This window comes from Chenopodium album, chromosome 22 (assembly GCF_948465745.1).
Source record: "Chenopodium album chromosome 22, dcCheAlbu1.1, whole genome shotgun sequence".
NCBI classification, from domain to species: Eukaryota; Viridiplantae; Streptophyta; class Magnoliopsida; order Caryophyllales; family Amaranthaceae; genus Chenopodium; species Chenopodium album.
In genome coordinates, this window is record NC_137855.1 from 19214813 (window position 1) to 19237047 (window position 22235).

General features: G+C 32.9%; 2 protein-coding genes across 2 annotated transcripts; both read left to right on the plus strand.

The window, feature by feature from the left end:
* The first annotated feature begins 1066 nt into the window (after positions 1–1066).
* Positions 1067–6591, plus strand: LOC145606029 (histone H3-like centromeric protein CENH3). The gene is made up of 5 exons (XM_081662090.1): positions 1067–1181; positions 1474–1693; positions 4068–4142; positions 4767–4842; positions 6056–6591. Exons 2-5 carry the CDS (start codon positions 1502–1504, stop codon positions 6109–6111), a joined length of 399 nt encoding a protein of 132 aa, XP_081518216.1. The 5' UTR covers positions 1067–1181; positions 1474–1501; the 3' UTR covers positions 6112–6591.
* A 3615-nt stretch (positions 6592–10206) lies between these two features.
* Positions 10207–20402, plus strand: LOC145605589 (RING-H2 finger protein ATL38-like). Its single transcript, XM_081661659.1, has 3 exons — positions 10207–10740; positions 11139–11236; positions 19402–20402. Exons 1-3 carry the CDS (start codon positions 10573–10575, stop codon positions 19805–19807), a joined length of 672 nt encoding a protein of 223 aa, XP_081517785.1. The 5' UTR covers positions 10207–10572; the 3' UTR covers positions 19808–20402.
* The last annotated feature ends 1833 nt before the right edge of the window (positions 20403–22235 follow it).

The following is a 22235-nucleotide window of genomic DNA, read 5'->3' on the forward strand; positions in this document are numbered from 1 at the left end:
CTATTTTGCAAAAGAAAACCTTTTAAAAGCTTTGTTGTAAAAGAAAACCCCAACACTCCTAATTTTTGTAGAAGATAACCTGGTACCTCTAATTCACCTAATTAACTATTAATTACTTCTAATTATCCTTTAACTCTATTTAATAATAACATTAGTTTATAAATAAAAAATAAAAAAACCCAAAACCACCATCTCCACCACCAGCCAACCACCCACTCCCTTTCCCCCTCCCCTGACAGCAGCCCCCACCACCGATTAAGCCACCAGAATCGTTGCCCACCCCAGCCACAACCTACTCCCGTCGTCAACCACCACCAAGAAGATCGAGATCGAGAACAATAATTAGAAATTGCAGGTCGAGCACAATAATCGTGGTGGACATGGCAGTGGAAGGAGGAGAGAGAAATTCGAGGTGAAATTAACTTCTTCAATTGATAAATTGGGGTTTTTGTGAGATATAATTTAGGGAAATGGAAAGGAAGAAGTCATTGCTAACCATGATTGAGCTAGGAGAGAGAAAGATGAAATTAGGAATTTTTGGAGGAAATTGATGAAGAATATGAAGAAGAAAGGAGGGTGCGTGTAAGGGGAAAAGGGAGGTGGCTCGCCGGCGGTAGGGGTGTAAGGTGGCGGCTCAGTTGGGGGAGGGGGCTGCTGCCGAGGGAAGGGGGAAAGGGAGAGGGAGGGTGGTTGGGTGGTGGGGGTGGTGGTTCTTTTTTTATTATTATTATTGCTTTAATCTATAAATTAATTTAATTATTATGTAGTAAAATGAGAATTAGAGGTTGATTAGAATAAATTAGAAGTTAATTAAGTGAATTAGTGGTATTAGGTTGTTTTAAACAAAAAAATTTCAACTACGGGTTTTCTTTTACAACAAAGCTTTTAAAAGGTTTTCTTTTGCAAAATGATACTTTTAAAAGGTGTTTTTTTTGACAAATTTGCCAAATAAAAATCGTAGTATACCACATTTTCTGTCAAAAAGAAAAAAAAATTCAAATTGTATGCCGCCATTTTAACAAAATTTCAGGTTTTTGGTTTTTCAATATTTTGAGTAGTTTGATTCATTCATTTTCCCGCTTTGCAATTTTTCGCTCCACTCCCTCTCTCTCCCATTAAAGTGTGCCTCAGAATTCTCCATTGAAGCTTGCTCGCTCTCCTCCATTGAAACAACTTCTCAGGTAACATCCTAACATTAAAATTCAGAATGTAGGGTTTATTTCCACATTATATTTGCATACTTTGTTTTACTCGTTAGTACAGTCAATTTAGGGTTTTCCCAACTTTTGAATTAATTTTTTCTTTACTCAAATTTTGTTTTAGTCAATTTCGAGTTTTTTTTGTTGCTATGATTTTTCTATGTGCAATTTAGGTTGTTGCTCTAAAGCTATGATTTTTCTATGTGCAATAATATGCGATTTTTGGAGCCTAATTTTGCTAATGGACTCAAAATTGGTTGCTTATATGTTGCAGGCTATTGTTTATAACCCTGTAAATTGTAATGGTTAAACGGAACACTAAAAAAAGAGCTTCTCTCCCTAGTCCTGGGGCCGCCACCGCCACCACTCATGCCGTGGCTAAGGGACGGGGCCGGTCTTACCGTCATCGACCAGGCACAGTTGCTCTCAGGGAAATTCGCAAATTTCAGAAATCTGTTAACCCATTGATTCCTGCTGCGCCTTTTATCCGAACAGTATGTAGTATTTTCATTAACAATTTGAACTTTTTTGCTTATGTTTTGGTAGAAACAAACTCAATTAGCCATTTTGTGCAATGTCTAACCCACTATTAACATGAGACCAAGTTTTGTATAGGTAGGAATGTGTAGTGATTATAAAAGTATTGGACAAAGTATATGAATCCAAATTTAAACATATAAAAAAATTTCAATAAGTCCCTTTTAGGTGATTGATGTGAAGCTGAGTACAGCTTGGTTGCCTTGATTTGCTAAGAGTTGGGATTGAAGTAGTGTTTGTTGTCGGTACCTTGGTATACTTTAAGTGGAGGTGTATCCGAGTTGATGATATGTTCTCTCTTATATTGTGGGCTGGTGGCAATCTAATTTGATATTAAAAACTTCGATGTAAAAACTTAATTGTTGCTTTTGTATATAGAAGAAGCTTGAACATTCCTCAAATAAAGAGGTGGATTGTTGACTGTATGAGTTCATTTAAGAACTTAGGGAGGTAATAAGCTGAGCGTTTTAGTGTTATCTTATTGACCTAATCCCTCGCAGTTGATGGGACATTTTCGAAAATGTTATAGTATACTAATCCTGCCTCCAACTTAAAGACATTTTCAACTTCTTTTGGCTTGTGCCTTTGTATCAATTTTATCTGGTTAACCAATGCATATAACATATATACCAATATAACCTTATCAATCCACAACTAATAACATATGTATTCTAATTTAGGATGTCAGAGAAAGTCAGTGAAATAAACATGGATGATAACAATATACTTCGTATAATTAGAGGGAGTACTATTTTTAGGAAGAGTAACAACATTCTTAGACATCCTAAAGTAGTATACATGAAAACTACTGTCAAAGGGACTATAATGATAAAAGGACCCTTGCTTGCTTTTTTGACTTGCAGGAGTTAAGGATACCACCAAGTTGCATGTAAAAGCTACTGTATTGTCTAATACAAGGGTATGCTGTCCAATCTAAAACACATTATCTTTCAGTCAAAGTTTCTATTGCTGTTGATAAAAAGCTCTCAAGATTTATATTAATTTGAGGTGATTTCATGAGTTGGCCGAAGTCTAAACTAATAAATTGCCTATGTAAGCTCATTCTACTATCCTAGTATGAATCAGTTAATTTAGTTTCTCTATCAACCTTTTTTATGCTTCATAAACCAATATTTCTCTATTTTGATTAAGCCTGAGTAAATCAGATGCTAACTTTTGCCGGTAGGAATAGTACCTACTAGTATCTGATGTGAACTGAGTATATAATTTCGACAATAGGGCGGTCTCCATTAGTTTGAGCAACTATCAAATCAGTCCTCAAATCCATAAGTTTTTATTAGTTGAACCCTAGATTTTGTTGAATCTAAAGCTCTTAAATTTATTCTCAGTCTGGTACTTACAAAATGTATTCACGAGTTCAAAGCCAATACTCCAATCCACTCTAATTCTTGATTAATTCATTTTTCTACAGTGGATGCTACATACTAGCATGAGTTCTACGTATTTGATTTATTAGTATACTTCTTGAAAGATCACTTGTGTATGTTATTTGGAAATTGTATAATTTGCTGGTCCATGTCCTATTCTTTATTAAGCGAAATATATTTTCCTCTTTGGTACTTGTAAGGTGGACTATTGTGTGCCCATTACCAAGTTCGTTTCAATATTTGACTTATTTTATGAGTAAGAGAATGTCAACTCATGATAGAATTTTATTGGTGTGAAGCTGTGAATTTAATTCTCACTGACTTGGGGAAGTAGAATTAAATGAAACAATGAATGTAAGAAGTGAATGGAGGACTTAGATAGTGGTAGAGCTAGCAAATGGAAAAGCTAAGTTCAATGAAGTGGAAAGAAGTGAGCGTGAGCCCTCATTTGTCTTTTTGATTCTAACCAAACCATAATAATGCATCAAAAGCCAATCTAAATCGTAACACACCCAAATGATAACTGTCATGTACGTTACAATGAAACTTTCATTTTTCCGCCAAATAAAATTAAGGAAAATATATAGCCATTTGAGTTCAAAATAGAGAAAGATGGTCTGACATTGTTAGAATTTCATTTTAATATCTTAATCTCATTTTAATTAACCTTTTTATATTTCATTTTTATTTTTATTTTTTTTTATTGCGAAATGTAATGCACTAGGTTAGATTTGCTATATGCCATTATGCCCCCATCTAGGTTGGGTTGGTGGAGAATTTGGGTTAGGCTCTTTTTTTTGTCTATGTAATTAAGGTTTGATCAGAACACTGCCTTTTAAGTTTTAATGAGACTGTACTGATCTATTATTGTTATAGTACAATTTATCTCATACATTTCTTGCAATTTTGGTATACACCACCACACTGACAGCTATTTTTATAGGTGAGAGAGATTACTCACCAGTTCTCCCCTACGATTGGTCGTTGGCAAGCTGAAGCTCTGATGGCCATTCAAGAGGTTAGAGTGTTAGACCTTATTTTATAACCTTTTAATTTCTAAGTCCAGATTTTAGTCTGTATTATATTCCTGCCAAAGGTGTATCTGTGTCAATCATAACTTGGTTTATGCTTGTGTTTGGGCAATGTCTTAAGATACTCAAACAGGATTTGAAACAATCTCTTCTTATTGATCCCTACACACTCATTACTGTATAATTTGATGGCCTTATTTTTTTAACTTTTTTGTTAATATTTTTTAATGTGTTTTCACAGCTAAATTGGGAGTCAGATTGAGAAATAGATAACTATTTACCATGAACAGTTTAAAACAATTGACAGAAAGGAGGAAAGACTAACTTTTTGCACAGGATTTGGTCCTTCAGAATGTTGAATTTATCGGATAATAAAGCACTCTTTTGAGTTTAGAGTCTTTTGACATCATGTGTTTTAAGCTTTAAGTACTTTGTTTACTTCATGCTCTCTTCCTAATATGTGGTTGCTTGAATTGTTTTCTCTATCTAGACTAGAAAGGACATCCAGTCTTTGTCCAGATTTTTGATTCCAATATAATATTTCTTTATGTTCAGATGCTTTTGTTAACATTCTTTATGCATGTGCTTATTAGATAGTTTGCTGTGTGTAGGCTGCAGAGGCTTTCCTTGTTCGTTTGTTTGAAGATGGGATGCTTTGTGCTATTCATGCCAAACGAGTTACACTCAGTAAGTGTTTGGAGTTATTTGGGGGCTGCATCTATTATGGATTATGTTAATACAATTGGTGAATTGGGTATCAATTTCATGACCAAAAATCTGGCCATTAGGTTTTTAATTTTTTGATTAGAAAATTGTCCCTCTGCAATTAATGCTGAATCTTGTGTCCATGTTTGTTCGATGCTATGTTACTCAGATTTTTCATTTCACCTTACGTACCTGTGTCGGGCCCTTGACACTCGGACATGGGTGGGACACTTGGACACTTCATTTTAGTTAAAAATCTTGGAAATTTTTCAAAAAATAGCCAGGTCAGACACTTGGAAACGTATCCATGTCGGAGATGGGTACCCGAGTCCAAGTATCATAGGTTCGATGCATCTACTATATCTTATCTAGTAGGCTAGTAGCTGCTGCAATTGTGCTCAATTAATTCCTAGCTAATTCATCATTTGTCTAAGAAATTGATTCGCTTTATAATTACACTTCATGTTATTCCTCTGGAGAAGTCTTATCCTGATTCTTAAAGGGTGTTTCACCTCATAATTGACTTGATTTGCTTTATCAGAACTTTCTATAAATCATGTTGCTGAGTGTCATGATTTATCCTGCTTGAGTACTACTAAGCTTCTATTTCCAGAAATATAATATATTTGTTGACTTGTACACCTCTGCAAACTTAGCATCAGATATTCAGAATAGATAAGTTTTTATGCATTCTTCGTCCTTGTTCCCTTTAGCTTTGGCTTAAGGCTTGGTTTTGTCTGCTTACCACCATAAAATACTCGGTAAGGAAAAATTAATAAAAAATAACAACCATGTAGTAAGCGGGTTGGTTTGAAATAAATTAATTGCTAGTGGTAGAATTTTAAAATCATTGGATGTAGCCCTAACTAATATACAAAAGAAAGGGGTTTAGACAATTTGGCAATTGCCCACAAGTGCAGGCATTCTTCCTATTCTTGATGATCTGATGAAGATGAGCAATAAGTGTTCCTGTTCATTTATATGTTAAAGTTGTGGACAGTTTTTTTTTTTTTAATCATTTGGGGTCATGTAATCATCAAATTATAAAATTTAAGCCTTATGTAATAATTGGTTAAGTCACAAAAGGCGAGGCCTCAATTTTTGCAGAATTCTCCTTAAACTAGTTGAAAAATGGTATATTTTGACTGGTTGCCTTCCTGCTAGATTTCTCTTCTGATTTACAATTTTGGTGCAGTGAAAAAGGATTTTGAATTGGCGCGAAGGATTGGAGGGAGAGAAAGGGGCTGGTGACTCATTGTTATAGGCCAAACACTTGTATTTGTTGTTGATTTCACCTGTATATACTGCAGTAGACTGTAGTCCAATGTAATCAGACTCACCAAATGAAAACTCAGGAACTCATGATGTAGCATCCTGACTTAGTGGCAAATGCAGTTTATGTTGTGTGGCTTAGAACAATTCTTATTTTGCTGGTTATTGGAACCAGCATCCTGAGAGCAACTACTTTGTAATCTTTTCTGTGTCAAAACATGTTGACAGTTCGGTCAAGAGGAACTTACAGAGAAGAGCGCGTTCTCATTTGCTTGAAGATTGCCTTGCTGTGTCACCAATTCACCATCGTGCCTTTGTTTGCTATTTTAGCATCTTACAGAGTACAGACAACCTTTTGTTGTCAACTATAGAATGCTGAAATGTGAAGCACATGATGTTTGACTGGAGAGAAATCAGTGATTTTAAGTAGATATCCAGACCTGTTAGCATTTTAAATTCGTTTTGCCTAACTCATTTGCTTCGGAACTCCATATAAAATATTTTATTTATTTATTTATTTATTTATTATTACTACGTTTTATTCTTATTATTTATTTATTTATTTAATAGTATTACAAAATATTGACGCTAGTAGTAGTGAGTAGTGACTTGTCCTCTTTAAACGATCCCAACTATCTATCATTTTAGGATGGTCCTAACTTCAGGGGGTGCTTACAATGACCCCTAACACATTTTTACCGGCTTGGTCGATTAATATTCGTTAATAATGTAAAGTCTTGTTTTCGTTAGGAGTTATTAGAAAGCTAATCCTCCGCCAGTCTAAACACCCACCTCCATCCTTTACACCATCTTCATGTTATCTACTAACTGCCACACACCCTATCCTAACTAGTAGCTACCAACAACAATATTGTTTGATGAACCATATTGCTACCAACACTCTCGATTGCAATTTTGGTATGGCTTTGGTGACCAGGAGAGAAAGAATTTAACACGTGGCAACCTTAAAACCATTTTACCAGGTCATAATAGGTTGGACATTTTTCAGAACCCCCCTTCCCCTAAAGTTTTGACCGTCGTGAATTTATCAATAGTAGGAACCTCTTTAAAAAGAATGTTCATGGTTGGCAGCTTGGAACTGGTTATTAAACTCCGTGGCTACAAATTCATAGGTGGCACGACATGTAACTCTTTCTAGAACTACGGCTGTGATCGAAACAACTCAACACTTATACAGGTTACGAAAATTAAAAATTCGGGTTGACTCAAAATTGGAAGACGACTCCTTAGACTCTAAAATTTTGATGGGTACAAAAGGAAAAAATAATAGAAATAAAAAAAATGATTAAACTATAAAAACATAGTCATATGTGATCCAATATTGGCAACCTTGAGTCTTTATTCTATGTTCATACTAATGGTCAACCTATTTGGGTATTAAAAGGTGGTGTGGTTGAGAGTTTGGGTGCGTAGCAAGGCGACCTCCCTTGAGAGCATATATATACGGACGACTTTGCGAATTCGTGATGAAATTGAACTCGACTCTATAGCTTGGTGGATTTAAAATTAAAAAAAAAAAAAAAAAAAAAAAAAAAAAAACGAACCTTATTTTCCATGAGTAATATTCAGGTCGACAAAACTTGAATCCCCTAGGCTAATCACATAGGTATATACATACTTGTGTGGCAAAATTGGTTAGCTTAAACACGATTTGGAGGATCGCTCCAAGTGTGGATGTGGATGCATATGCGATATATAATATCAATTAAATTGTAAAAAAATAAATACTAAGAGCCTTTGAAGTCTCATTTACATCCAAACTAAACACCATTCACTCAAATTGTTGGTTAGTTATAAATAATCTCTAGTGGAGTTGCCAAATTGTGCGCGTTATAGAAAAGCGCCTACCTTAGGACATGTGAATGTGCTTAATTAGCAATCGTGGTGGGAAGATATGGAATTGACATTACATCAAAAGGGACAAGTAGGGTGCCACGAACAAGTTTTTAAGGAACTTACAAACCATTGATGAATTTTAACGAAGGGACAAAGACAATCATGATTTCTAATCCATGGACCTAACAACTCATTTCGAAAACCATGAGATTGCTAACTCCTTAATGCTCCTAGCTACAGCCGGATATTCGTGGATGAAGGTACAAAATTGAGTTAGGAAGTCAACTCTACTCGTATAATATGTATTATCATTTGCAATTGAAAAGACAAACAAACAATTATTCAATTTGCTCCAAACTAGATTATGCTAAGTCGATTGAATGTAATTGTTAATATTGTGTCCACTTATTAAACAACATAATTAATAAGATCCTAACTAGTTGTCCATTGTCCATAATTATCTTCTTAGGCATAATATTCAAATACCATTCTTTTTTTTTTTTTTGACGGGAAATACCATTCTTGATTAGCATGCAATATTACGATTAAACAAATCAAGCAATTAAAATCTTATAATGAAGAACATGTGACTAGAGGTGTCAAATCGGGTATTCAAATCGGGTTCAGGTCTGGTCATGCCAGGTTTCAAGTTAAATTCAAGTCAAATCATGTCAGTTTTTTCTAACTTACAAGTCAGGTTCAGATGGTCGGTTTGGTTAAGTTCGATTCGGAATATGAGAGGCTTTATATCTTTTTTGCTGCAGTACAAGTTCGATTTGAGTCAATTTTGGGTCTAGTAATGTTTTGGGTTCAGTTTGTGTCTAGTTGAGTCACATAAAAGTTTGAATCAGATAAATTTCGATCGGATGAAATTCAAGTAAGGTCATTCTTAGGTCAACTGTTAGTCAGGTCTACTCATTCATAGAATTTGGTATAAATAATATTTCGCTATTTCTATTTATGATAAATTTGATGACATATTCAAATTAACTTTAAGCAAAAATTGAAATCCACGTTAGTTTTGAGTCAAAATAATATCAATGTGTCAATATATATAAGTTGGTTTAACGAGCTCGATAAAATCGGATCATGGATCACTACACTGATCACTATGATTCAAGTAAGTAGTAGGTTATGTTAGAGATCACTAGACTAATCACGTTAGTGTTATTTTGAGTACATATCATTGTTAGGTCAAATTGGTTGTCGGTAATAAGTTATGATAGGTTATAATTGTTTTCATGTTTAAATCAAGACAAGTGCTGATCGGGTTCGGATCATAATCAAGTCGGGTCAAATCGGTTGTCAATTAATATCAAGTTGATTATTAGAGGTTCGGTTCATGTCATTAAGTATCAGGTTTATTCGGATTTCAATAAATGCCAGGTCTGTTTCGGTTTAGGTTACATGTCACTATTTTCACCCATTCTTTGTATACGAGTAAAATACAGATCATTGCCGATTTAGGTCGGTTTTCAGGTCGGGTCTTGACACCTCTGCATGTGAGAAATAAAATACAATGCCCATAAAGGTAATTCTTTTTTTTTTTTTTTTTAATAAAATAGCCCGCATCCAACAACATACTTTACCAAACATATCTATTAATATTTAATAACCAACAATCAAACAGTCAACATAACAGCTAATACAAACCGTTGATCACACCAACCAAAATAAGATAAAATACTCCCTTTGTGTTTTTTTTAAGTGTTACACTTTCCATTTTTGGCCGTGTTTTTTTAAGTGCTACATTTCCTTTTTTGGCAAAAACTACATTAAAATATTATATCTCTCTCTCCTCTCATGGTCCCCACCCAAATCCACTGTTACCTTTTTTTATTAGATCTTTTCTCTCATATTCATTATTTTTCAATAAACTATTAATCCCACTATCTTTCTTTTACAATTTTTTAATACTCCAATTACACCACTTACCTCTTATTTTATTTAAGTGAATTAAATTGTCTAAAATTATGTACCGGTCAAACCTGTAACACTTAAAAAAACTGAGAGAGAGTACAAAATATCTAAAGTGTTAAGCTATTGCAAAACTATACTTAACTGATTTTAATATGTGAAAAGTCAATTGCACATGGTTAACCTTCAGAAATTTCCAAAATTTAATCATAATCCTTCATCCTCAATTCCTCATAAAGTCATTAACTACTCTACAAATCTACAATTCACTATTGTGTTTTTGTATGCGCAAGCCTAAGCTTACAAGTTACAATTGACAACTTAATAATATTTCATTATTTCCTCATTTCGTCAACTCTACTTTCTACTCAACACAACTTCCACTTTGTTCAACCTCAAAGATTCTTCCCCTTTGATTTTGATTTAGTATCATCACAAATTGTTCGAATTTCTTGCTTGTTTCTTCAATTTGATGATCCCATTTTTTGTGCTAATTTCATCCACAATTTTACCGATGAATTCTGCTGCAGAAATCTAGCACCCCCTTTTCTTAATTAGGGTTTTGAGCAATCGCAATTGATAAAAATGGAGAACTGACCAAAATTCTTCTTCGTACAAGAGAATTTTGAGCTGCAAAAAGAATCAATTTGAAGAATAATAAAAAAAATGGCATCTGCAAAAACAAATTTGGTTATGACAGTGATTGGATTTGTAGTTAGCACTTTGTTCATAGTGTTCATTTGTACTAGGCTAATCTGTGCTCGGATTCAATTACGCGCTTCTCGTCGAAATTTCCGTCGCCATTTTGCGTCGTCTAGATCTAATCTCAGTACTGTAAGCAAGCATCCGTTTCCCTCCATTTTTTTTTGATTTGATTTGTATATGAATCATTCATTCATTGATTTGAAGTGTCGGATTTAGTGTAACATGGTCGCATCTGAAGTTGACTAGTTATTCGGTTTTGGCATGAGTATGTCTTTCTTTCGTTCAAAAGGAGTCTTGCTTTTTCAATCATTGTGTATTTTTTTTTTTTTTAACTGTTTTAAGTAAATTAATTTTAGGTCATGATTGGTTTATAATACTCTTTTGGGTTAAAAATGTTTAAGTTTATGAATTTATTTAAAAAATTTTTGATTGATAATTGGAATAATTTGTTCAATTTGTTTGATTTATTAGATGAAAATTATGAAAATAATTTCAGACAGATGAATAAACATCAATTTTTGTTGCAGTTGGAGCGGGGGGTGCACGGTGTTGACCCTCCGATTGTTGCCAATTTCCCGGCGAAAAAGTACGGTGACGCATATTTTTCCTCGGCTGAAAGTGGACAGTAAGCTCTTTAATTTTATGATTTTTTTTTTTTTTTTTTCTGTAACTGGGATTTTTTTTTTTGGAAATCGATGACATCAGTTTACCATTGAGTTCTCTTGCAATTAGATTTCTATCATTTGTATATCTTATGGAAACAAGGGGTTCTTTATAGTGATATGAGTACAAAATTTTCTTTTGTGTTTGCTAATTCCTGTGGTTTTATTGGTGACCGATTTAGGAATTTGAAACATTATACGCCTCTTTAGACTATTAGACTAGTGCTCCATTTCCAAACACTCTTGCTATATACTCAGTTTGTTTGATAAAGTGATTGGTGCATGTAGGGGTGAGCAATGCATCAATACCGGATATCACAGGTTTCATATCCCAATTATTATGTTTTGAATCTAATCTGATTTAATCAGACAGGTCAACCAATTTAATTGGTCATCTTATTTGAATCAGAGTTGAGCAAAAAGGATAGGCAATATTGTTGAACCTTGCAAATTAGCTTTATGAGTTTTTAATTGATTCTTTGGCGATATATACCTATACTACTGCAACTAGTTGCTTACATCTTAGGCCGTGTTCTTTTCACCTTAAAAAAATAATATAAAGTAAAAATAATTTCAGTTCAGTAAAAATAAGTTCAGTTCAGTAAAATTAATTTCAGTTCAGTAAAAATAAGTTCAGTTCAGTAAAATTCAGTTTTTTTAAAGAAGAATTATAATTAGAAAATCAGTAAAAATAATTTCAGTTCAATAAAATTAAGGTGAATCAAACAGGGCCTTAGTATCTTGTCCAACCTATTTCTTTTTCTTCTCCTTAGATTTACCTCCAGCAATTCAATTTTGGAAGTCTTTTTATTTCTTTTGTCCTTTGCCTATATTTTAGGAAATTGTTCAGCGGTTGTACATTGAGATTTTATTTTATTTTTTAAAATAATTATTTTTTTTTATTTTTTTTTGTAATATTATACATTAAACTTCACTAAGTGGATAAAAATGGTTTATTTTATTTACTATTTTGCTCCTTCCAAAATAATTTTTTTTCATTGTTATTCTAGATTATACATTAAATTATTATACATTGGACTTCAAAATAAATTTTCTCTATGTTATTCTAAATAAATATAAAAAATTACTCCTTCATATTTAGTGAGTAAGTTATCATATTTCTCGTATTGGTTATAATAAGTCTAGCATCACTTTTTTTTTTTTTTTTTTTTTTTTTGGTTTTTTGAAAGGAAGTCTAGCATCACTTAGGGATTAACAAATTTACTATTTTCTTACTTACTGCTCATATAAAATGAAGTAGTAAGTGAAGGTGGGTAGAAAGTTCTATAGAAACTTGGTATTATTAAATAAATTTATGTGGACCATGTGGGCGGGTAAGGAGTGATAAAAGTGGAGATTTTCTTTACCATAAAAGGAATAATCAGTGGCGGACCTACATTGGGTCCTCCTGAGTCATCGGTGATGAAAAAAAAAGTTTAATTTTAAAAGAAAAAAGGAAAAAAAAAGAAAGGAAGGAAAAGCACACTGACTCTCCTCTCTCATCGTTTTCTGATTCTCACTCCTCTCTCCTCCTTTTCTCTTTCTCTGATTCTCTCTCCTCCCTTCTCTCTCTTTCTCTCTCTAGTGTAGCCCAGAAATAACCAACTTCGTAAACTTGAAAGGGGAGATGGGTTTCAAAAGGGACCCAATTTGAAACCCATAACTCTGGAGATTTGAAACTATTTGAGGCTCTTTGATTGTGATGTTTAGGCCTTGAAATTTGGATATTACAAAATACATGTAGGATAATTGTTCAAATTGAGCTTTTTACGTGATTTGATAGATGCTTTTGTGGATTTCGTTCCGTTTGGTTTACGATTATCATTAATTTTCCTTTTGGTAAGCATGTGATGTTGGGTTTTGATATAGATTTGTGCTTGGATATTGAATAAATTCTTGATGATAGATTTTTAGAAGACATGCTGAAATTGTATTTCATTACTTAATCAAGAGAAATGAGTGGAGTAGAATGGAGATGGCTAGTAGTAGCTTAAAACTAGTGTTTTTTGTAGGTTGTGGTCTCATTTGCTTGTTGGGGTTGTTGGCTAATTTTCTCTCTTCTCTTTTTGCTCCAAACATAAAGTATCTAACCAAAATACCACTATTATTGGGATTGTTGTCAATTTGGCTAGCCATTGAGGATTTTCTCACTTCACATTGACCCCAACTTCAGTCTAATGCAAAAAAACTCAATCTTTTTCTCATACCAAGCTCCGTTGAATTCAATTTATCACTTTTCAGGTTTCATTCTATATGTTATTGTAAGATTCCATGAATTTCACTTTTAATTTGTTGAATTAGGTACTGGAAATTACAAGTGGTTGATGAAATTTTTTCTTGATTGAGATGGAAAAAAAATTAAGGTTTGTATTGAATTTTGGTTTTCACCTAAATTGGTAGAAGATTTGACATGCTATATTGGTGAAATTAATTGAGATTTTTAATTGAATTTTGGGTACCATTAGGGAGTTAGAGTAGGGTTTATAGTTTTCCCCAATTAGTGTTTATTTTAGAAGTGATGGCTAATCGAGCGAAAGATTTGATGAATTTGGGTTTAATTTAGGGCCTGGGTCTCCCTCGTCACCCGTGGGCGGGCCTATTATTAGGCGAATCGGAAAACGTTGTTGGGTAGGAATCACCTTATTATGTTAGGGAGGCTTTGTGAAGTAGGCATCGGTGGCGTTGAATCAATAATTCAAGGTGACTCACGGGCTCGCCACCGGGAATAATATAAAAGTAAGAAGACTAAAATAGAATATACCAAAACAGAACTAAGAAAATAAAAATGGAATACTGATAATCATATGAAAAACTTGCTAAAGATTAATCATGCTAATTTTTTTTTGTTAAAGGTATTTTTTCCCCTTAGATCTTTCAATTTCATCATCCATTTAGTATAACTAGGGCGGCTAGCTAGCCATGTCTGGTGAGGTTTTTTGGGTTTGACATTATGTTACAACTTTAGTTTTTGGTAGTATTAATGATAGAAAGTAAACAATATTTTGTAGGGATATAAACATCATCATAATATTCTTAAGAGTTAAAAAATGCAATTAACATTAATCAGGAAAAATAAATAAATAAATATTTTAGAGGGTATAACTGTAGAACGGGGGAAGTATAACATTACTTTAGTATTATAAGATTGTGTAATTTTAATATTATTTATTGAATTCACTTTGAGAGAATTAAAAAGTCAAAGTTTGATGTCGACTATGGGTGGCCTAGGTACCTCATAATGTGAAATGAAATACTTGCATTTCTCTAATGCTTGTTTAGAGATGACTTGTTCTAAAACGTTCATTTAGTATTGGTTAATTACACTTGGGACAATAGTTTCTTGAGATTTTGTATGAATTTATGAACATATCAATTTTGGAATTTAGATGCAATGACATTTCATACTAGATTTTGGACGTCATAAAAATGATGTTTATACTTTGATGTCTTTTTTTGAGTTTCTCTGTGTGATATCATCGTTTGATATCTAGTTTTGTTTTAAATGACAATTTTGCTGGGAATATGTATGCAAAAGGCTTAAATCTATTAAGGGAGATTCACTGCATTCTCATTCACATCGATTGAAAAGGAATTATAAGCTCCCAAGAAAATCAAATAATGTTAAAACTAAGCAACTAATGCAAGAAATATGGAGTAAGTGGCTAAGTTAGGGTCCCCTACTTTTATCCACTTCTCATTATCGAACACATGCTTAATGATTCTAAAAATAAGGAAATTAACTACACACTAGTTATGAAAAATTTGAAGCATAACTTCATTATGAAGCACTTCTATTCATTTTGTGATGACATAGATACATGCTCGTCAATTTGGAACCAACAATAAATTGCCAAATGACCAAATTTATGACATCTAAAGCATTTGGGCTTACCTTTGTGCTAATAACCTTTTTCCTCGTGACCATCCTTGAGACAATGGTTACATTTAAGAGTCTTCCCTTTCCCTTTCGATACGAGGACTTGTCTTATAGAGTTCTAGTGCACTGTTCACCTTTTAACCTTCTTCATTTCCCACGAATTTCTTTGATCCGCAACATGAAACGTTGCTAGGTCTTTTTTTTTTTGTCTTAAAGCAGGAATTTTTTGATTTGTACCTTTCGGGAGAGTATAAATAATAAAATCATATCCACCGGCCCACCGTTCTTTGGCTAGTAAATTCAACACCAAGTAGCACAATGTTCATCAACCGACTCTTGTACTCTTTGACACCTTCAATTCTTTTTACCAGCAATATCTAGTTTAATCTAGTTTGATCATTTCCCTCAATTTCCTTCAATTTCTCCCCTACCTTTTTATCACAACCCCTATTAGTAGTCACAAAAGTGGCCTTGCTATAGTTGCTTCTACTTCATCATGCTTTATAATTTGGGCTGCAGATGGATCTTGTGTTAAAGGGGTTAGGTCTACATCGCTCACAATTCCTTCCCATAGGCTCAAAGCTTTCAAGTATGATTTCATTTGATAGCCCATGACTGAAAGTTCTCTCATTTGAGTATATGGGACTGGAAATCGAAAGTTGTTTGATGCCATTGGATAAAAGATGGAAGATAAACACGCTATTTTTTTCCCTTTAAAGGCTCACAAGATTGAATGGTTCTTGATACAAATTTTGTTAGGAATAAGAAAGCAAAAGGTTATAATTCAAAAGTGAAAATATCACTGCATGACTAATTTTAAAGTGAAAATATCACTGCATGACTATTCACATGAAAAGACAAGGTAACAACTAATTATATAAGTAGTCAACATTACCAAATCATCCTGAAACTAAATATGGAGTAAGTGGCTAAGTTAGTGTCCCACCACTTAATCTACTAACTAATTGAATACATGCTTATGACTAAATAAAAACGAACTTGTCTAAAACTAACAACCCACTAATTAGAAGCATAACATCAACAAATGGAACCACTTAAAATGCTTGATTTTTATTTCATATTTCGAGAGTTTATTATAAGTTTTTGGAAAATTTGCAAATTGCAGCCATTTAAAACTTGTATTTTGTAAATTGCAACCATTAAAATTTTTTTTTTTTGCAAATTGCAGCCCAAAAGTTGTTTTAAATTGTAAATTGCAACTAAATTCAATTTTTTCATCGGTTTGTGTGTCGAAAAATGTTCGGTTAAGAATTTAGAGGTTATTTTAGCCCTTAAGAGCTTGAAATTGGCAAAAAAATTAACGCAAGTGCCTCGTATTTACTAGGAAAAAATAATTGCCTATACATTTTTGTTACGCAAAACGAGGCACTTCCGTTATTTTTTTGCCAACTCCGAGCTAAATTCGGACACTTAAGAACTAAAATGACCCCTAAAACCTTACACGGACACTTTTCGACACGCAAATCGATGAAAAATTTGATTTAGGCTGCAATTTACAATTTGTAACAACTTTTGGGCTGCAATTTGCAATTTATTTTTTAAATGGCTGTAGTTTGAAAAATACAAGTTTTAAATGGCTGCAATTTGCAAATTTTCCTAAGTTTTTCAGGCTCCTTTATAGTTTTTAGATGTTTGATATCATCTTTTGAAAATCTAGTGTCATTTTTAAATAATAGTATAATTACTTTATATAAAAATATTTTGACATTTATTATCATTTATTAAGTACTTTCTCCATGATTTTTTGTTCTACCTACTTGATTTCCTTTTATGTTAGTTTTCTTTGTTCTACCTATGTACTTTCCTTTTATGTTAGTTTTTTTATTTAGCGTTACCCCTTTTACACCATAATAATTACACGTTTTCGCACATTCTTTTTTATTTCATTCAACTTTTTACCACCCAGACACCACCTTTATACATTCTCTTTCTTACTTATCCTATTTTATCTAACACTTGCTAACCTTTTGCAATATTTTTCTTAAATTATGTATCAAAAATAATTTATTGATTAGAACATAAAAGTTTGAAGGGTGTGTCTAAGATCAGCTTTTTTTATGAATTTTGATATATCTTTTGGTAAACAGTTTATTTTCATGTAAAAGGGAAATGCATCTAATATGATATTCGAACACTCACTCCACCCCTCTTGGAATCTCTATTTCTGTAAGATTGTATAATAATTCTTCTTTATAGGTTTTACATATTAATATTATAAAAGTGACATTTTTTTTATTCTTGGAGGAAGATTTTTGTGGATGACTATATGGAATAATCACTTTAGTTCATGTAGCCCGACCCCATTTATGGGATTAAGCTTTGATTGATTGATTGATTTTGTTCTTATAGTCAATTTTTCTTTATTATCTTGTTTTATTTATATTTTATTACGTTATTTTTTTTAAAAAACATTTTTTTTGGTAATGTGTAAAATAAAAATGGGGAGATATTCTAGAATTCACATCATAGATCAATATAATAACAAGAATAAAGTGAGATGTCGTCCAATTTAGATTTTACACTCAACAACACACCCAAAACCGTAACAAATCTAGAGGGGTGCATCCAAAAAGAATTTCTGAAAATTTGAAGAAGAGGGATGTATCCCAAGGATAGAGAAATACAAATTGATTGTGAAACTGTTTGCCAACTTTAGATTTGAAATTGATTGTTGTTTTCAATTTGTATGTTTTTGTTTTTGTTTTTGTTTTTTTTTTTCTCTCTCTCTCTCTTTCGAATTCTGTATTTGTAGAACCTTTTACAATCCGCACGTGTTGTTTATAGTATACAAAGTCCAACTCACCCAATACTTTTCTTACTTTATATGGTGATGGGTTACTTTTGGGAGTCTTGGGTGCCAGGGAGCTTCCCATTAATCCCATATTAAATTCAAATAATGAATCAATCATTTACTAGGATTTCTTGACTTTTTTATTTGTTCAGTTTGTTGCCAAACCTTTGGAGTGTACTAGGCTGTTGACAATTGTTCTTCTGTCCCACATTTCATAATTGATTTTCTTTGTAATGGCTTCAAAATTATTTCTTTGAGCAATTTTTCAGCCTTAAACTCCACATGGAATATGCCACTTTACATATCAGTGGCAACTGATTCTTCCAAGGATTTATATTAGAAAAAATATTCTGATACCTATAAAATTCAATTGAATTTTATGAAGTAATTTTTACAAGCTGTGAAGCTAAGAATAACTAAAGTTGCTATGCCACTTTTGTAATGAAGTCCGACTGAGGGATCAATAGAAATTTTAGGCAAGTATGAAATATTAAAGCCGTTGCAAGTGAAAGTGCAGAGTAAATCAATGAATCATAGATTTACAGTCTACTGTAAATGTCTCCCAAGGTTTATCGTGTTTTCCTTAGAATAGCTGTGTCACTGTGTGTGTGCGTAGAGAGAGAGATGAACTCATGATTATGGAAGATGAAAGAAACTGATTGCTATTAAACAGAAAAGAGGAACTAATGATTATTGAAGTTAAAAGTGAATGACGAGTAATCTAGAAATTGGAATGGTTGAAGTTTTAGTTCCATTAGTATGACTATGAAGGAGGAGATGGAATACTGATTGTTTCAGAGATAATTACCGTGAATGTGTGGATGAAATATGATAACCTAGGCGTAAAATAGCGCCTATCAATAAGGGTCGTATGCTGACTCTTCTTATTCCTAAAAAAAAATCATTTGTATACTCATAACTCAAGTTGAATAGCTCAAACGAAAATCTTGCATTTCATTTATTGAGTTATAGGGTTTCCATTAAAGTCTCGTTTGAAATTATGACCAGGGCCTCAAGTAATAGATGCATCCATTTCTAACATTGAAATTAATGTTTTACTACTCGTATAATTTATTTGTTTATGCCTCTTTTACCTGCGTAATACACTGACCTTTTTCTAACCCCAACTGGGGCAAACCCTTGTTAGAACTATTTGGAGTTGATGAATGGTATTGTTATCAGGGTGTCATATGGTACTTGCTTAATATGTGTTCTTATGCAGCTTCCAAACATATATCATATTCTAGGTGTAGCCATTGTATTTACTATCAATGGTACATGATTTATTTGTCATTGAATTTTCCTTTGCGCTTGTATTCTGTTCTGATTTGATTGGTTTCAAATCTTACTAGATAAAGTGGTGAATAATTACGTTGTATCTTTCTGCCCTTGGTCACTTCACTCATCTATGGAACTAACTTGACTATTTATACATGTAGGTGCTCGATTTGCTTGGCTGAATATCACAAAGAAGATGTATTGCGTATACTTCCTTACTGTGGCCATTACTTCCATATAAAGTGCATAGATATATGGCTGCTGCAGCATTGCACCTGCCCAGTTTGCCGGATTTCATTGCGTGAGACTAGTGAGAAGAAACGATCCATGCAGTTAATGTCAAGTTCTAGATCTCATCTTGACACTAGTTTCCAAGCTATAAGCCCACGTCATTGTAGATATTTATCAACGACTCCTGAAACTCATAGAACAGATCCTATTCAAGAGGACCAGCTATTGTCTCATGTTGGAATCGAAACAACAAGAGGTAACACGCAGTTACCTGAAGAAAATGGTATTGTAAAAGATTCCACCGACAAGCATATAGAGAGCCCATCATTTGCATAGCTGTTGGTCTAATTCTCCTGCATCCTTTAGGGCTTCCATGTCATCAATGTGAAAGCGTTGCCAACCAAGTACATTGCTTAATTTTTTTGGAGTCTTTGAAGCTGGTTTTTCTCCTCTTATGGGCTATAGCTTTGTACATATCTTCTCTGTTGATTCAGTTCAAGCTTATGGGAGGATTGACGATTGCCAAGCACTGCAAAGACCTGTTAGCAAGCACCTTCTGATGTTTGATGTCCACAAGTTCGGCTAAGTGGCTACTGTATTTGGATATCGCATGTAGCATGTATGCTCTTAGCACAGCATCAGTGGCAATTCCATTAGTTTCCCTGTTCGAGAGTAGCAATTCTAGTAAAAGTTTAGGTGCCATCGTTTTTCATCATTGTGCTGAGTGTGTTCAGTTTATAGTTCCGATTGACAAATAGGATGTAGAAGTAACAATGGTGTACATAGCAAAAATGTATAGATAAGTGCATAGATGGAAATTGCGAATCCCTTGAATCCGCCATGCCTTACACGAGGCTAATGACTCTTTGTTTTGCTGTACACTACTCAGGTTGTCGAAATGTTGCAAAACCTGTACAAACCTTCTTTTACAGTCTCCCCTTTTATTAAGAATGCTTCCTTCTACATAAATTACTAGTTTAAATTCCGTGCATGCAAGGATATTACAAAGATCGTTTTTTACAATTAATTGAAAAAATTATTACACTGAAAAACAATTGACATATGATTATGTTTACATCTTGTGCATGAAAAAAAATAAGATTAATTGAATAAGTAATTTTATACACATAATAAATTTTAGTTATCATAATGATACTTGATTAGGTTGTACTTATAAATGTTTATTTGTTGGAAATTATTTTACCATAACTTTATATTTGTTTTAGTATAATTGAGTTCCTTATAATTGATAAATTAGACATGGACATGTTTTCTTTTATTTACCAAAATAAAAGATATTATTAGGTTCATCGACAAAAATGGTAATTTAAGATATGTTTAGATTTAATAACAATTAAAATAAAAGATTAAAATTAGAGGAAAAACTTTTTACCTTAGAATAACACGTGTCACTTAAGGTTTTGCTTTTAGTATAGGTTTATAGATAGATGGGGTGGACATAATAATTTTCATGCATTATGAAGGCTGATCCAGCAACAAGATATTCGATTTATTATGGTAATTTCGCTCAACTTACAAGCCCTTTATTCATTAGCTATTTTAAATTTTCACATTGGCAAAAACATACATTAATCCCTTAGGACTTCACAGAGTACAACAACAAGCTTAACTGAATAGAAGACATTTTTTTGGTTGGCCCTAATTTGTTGGTGCCACCTTACACGTAACAAAGTAAAATTAAATCCTAAATAAAAAGACAATTCTAACAATGTTTTATTTGAATACATTTTCCCTTTTGTTTTAATAATAATTTATGTGCAGAGTAGTGTGTGGATAGCTTTTAAAGTACGAATGTTACAATAATAAAGGTACAAGGAAGAATCTTATGGTCATGTTCGGTAAATGGCTTTTGGTTGGCTTTTTGATCGGCTTTTGGCTTTTTCTTTTAGTTAAACAGTCAAACTTTGATAATTAAAAATTAATAATTAATAATAATAAATAATTATTAATTATTAATGAATAATAAATAATAAATAATAAATAATAAATAATAAATAATGAATAGTGAATAATAATTAATAATGAATAATGGATAATGGATAATGAATAAAGAATAATAAATAATAAATAATTAATAATACATAATTAATAATGAATAATTAAAAATAAATAACTTATAATTAATAGTGAATAATTAATAATGAAGTCAACTAACTTAGTTCTAGGTATCACGTTACATGTACTATTTGGTGATGAAATTGTGAAAAAGGAATAGCTAGTAGAGGCCATCCTAGGGCTAGGATATCGATTACCCCCTAAAGGAAACATTATCTTAGTACCCTCGCTCCCGAACTTATTTTTGGTTCATTTAGACCAATTTGGCCATGGGGGTAAACTTACGATTTGTGCTAAATATTTCTTGAACTCTACTTGGGAGAAAGGCATGAATGTGGTTTATGAGTTTTCCTAAAACTCATTGGCGTCTCCTACTTGTTTCTTACAAAAAAAGCGTGACGATAGAATCAATTCCCCCAAACAGTCAGGAATTCAAATCCAAATACACCCTAACAAGTGTAAAGTCTTAGGCTTTTAAAGGTCCATGGGCATTTAAGGAGAAAGATCCTATACGATGGGAACACCCTCCTTACAGTGGTGACTCCACTGGGGACTTAGAGGTTACAAGATTTATTTTTAGTTATGGTCCAAGGTTTCCAACACTAGGTTGCCTATGGGTTGTAACGGAAATTAACTTAGATAATCTCTAGTTAGAGAGCGAGATTTGAACGCATAATATCTTTCTTTT

What these genes read in the sequence shown, in the direction of transcription:
- LOC145606029 (XM_081662090.1), top strand. Translation starts at nt 1,502, where the DNA reads ATGGTTAAACGGAACACTAAAAAAAGAGCTTCTCTCCCTAGTCCTGGG. An exon ending in CTCTGATGGCCATTCAAGAG is followed by an intron (nt 4,143 to 4,766) that starts GTTAGAGTGTTA and finishes TGCTGTGTGTAG; the next exon opens with GCTGCAGAGGCTTTCCTTGT. An exon ending in TGCCAAACGAGTTACACTCA is followed by an intron (nt 4,843 to 6,055) that starts GTAAGTGTTTGG and finishes ATTTTGGTGCAG; the next exon opens with TGAAAAAGGATTTTGAATTG.
- LOC145605589 (XM_081661659.1), top strand. Translation starts at nt 10,573, where the DNA reads ATGGCATCTGCAAAAACAAATTTGGTTATGACAGTGATTGGATTTGTA. An exon ending in CTAGATCTAATCTCAGTACT is followed by an intron (nt 10,741 to 11,138) that starts GTAAGCAAGCAT and finishes TTTTTGTTGCAG; the next exon opens with TTGGAGCGGGGGGTGCACGG. An exon ending in TCCTCGGCTGAAAGTGGACA is followed by an intron (nt 11,237 to 19,401) that starts GTAAGCTCTTTA and finishes TTATACATGTAG; the next exon opens with GTGCTCGATTTGCTTGGCTG.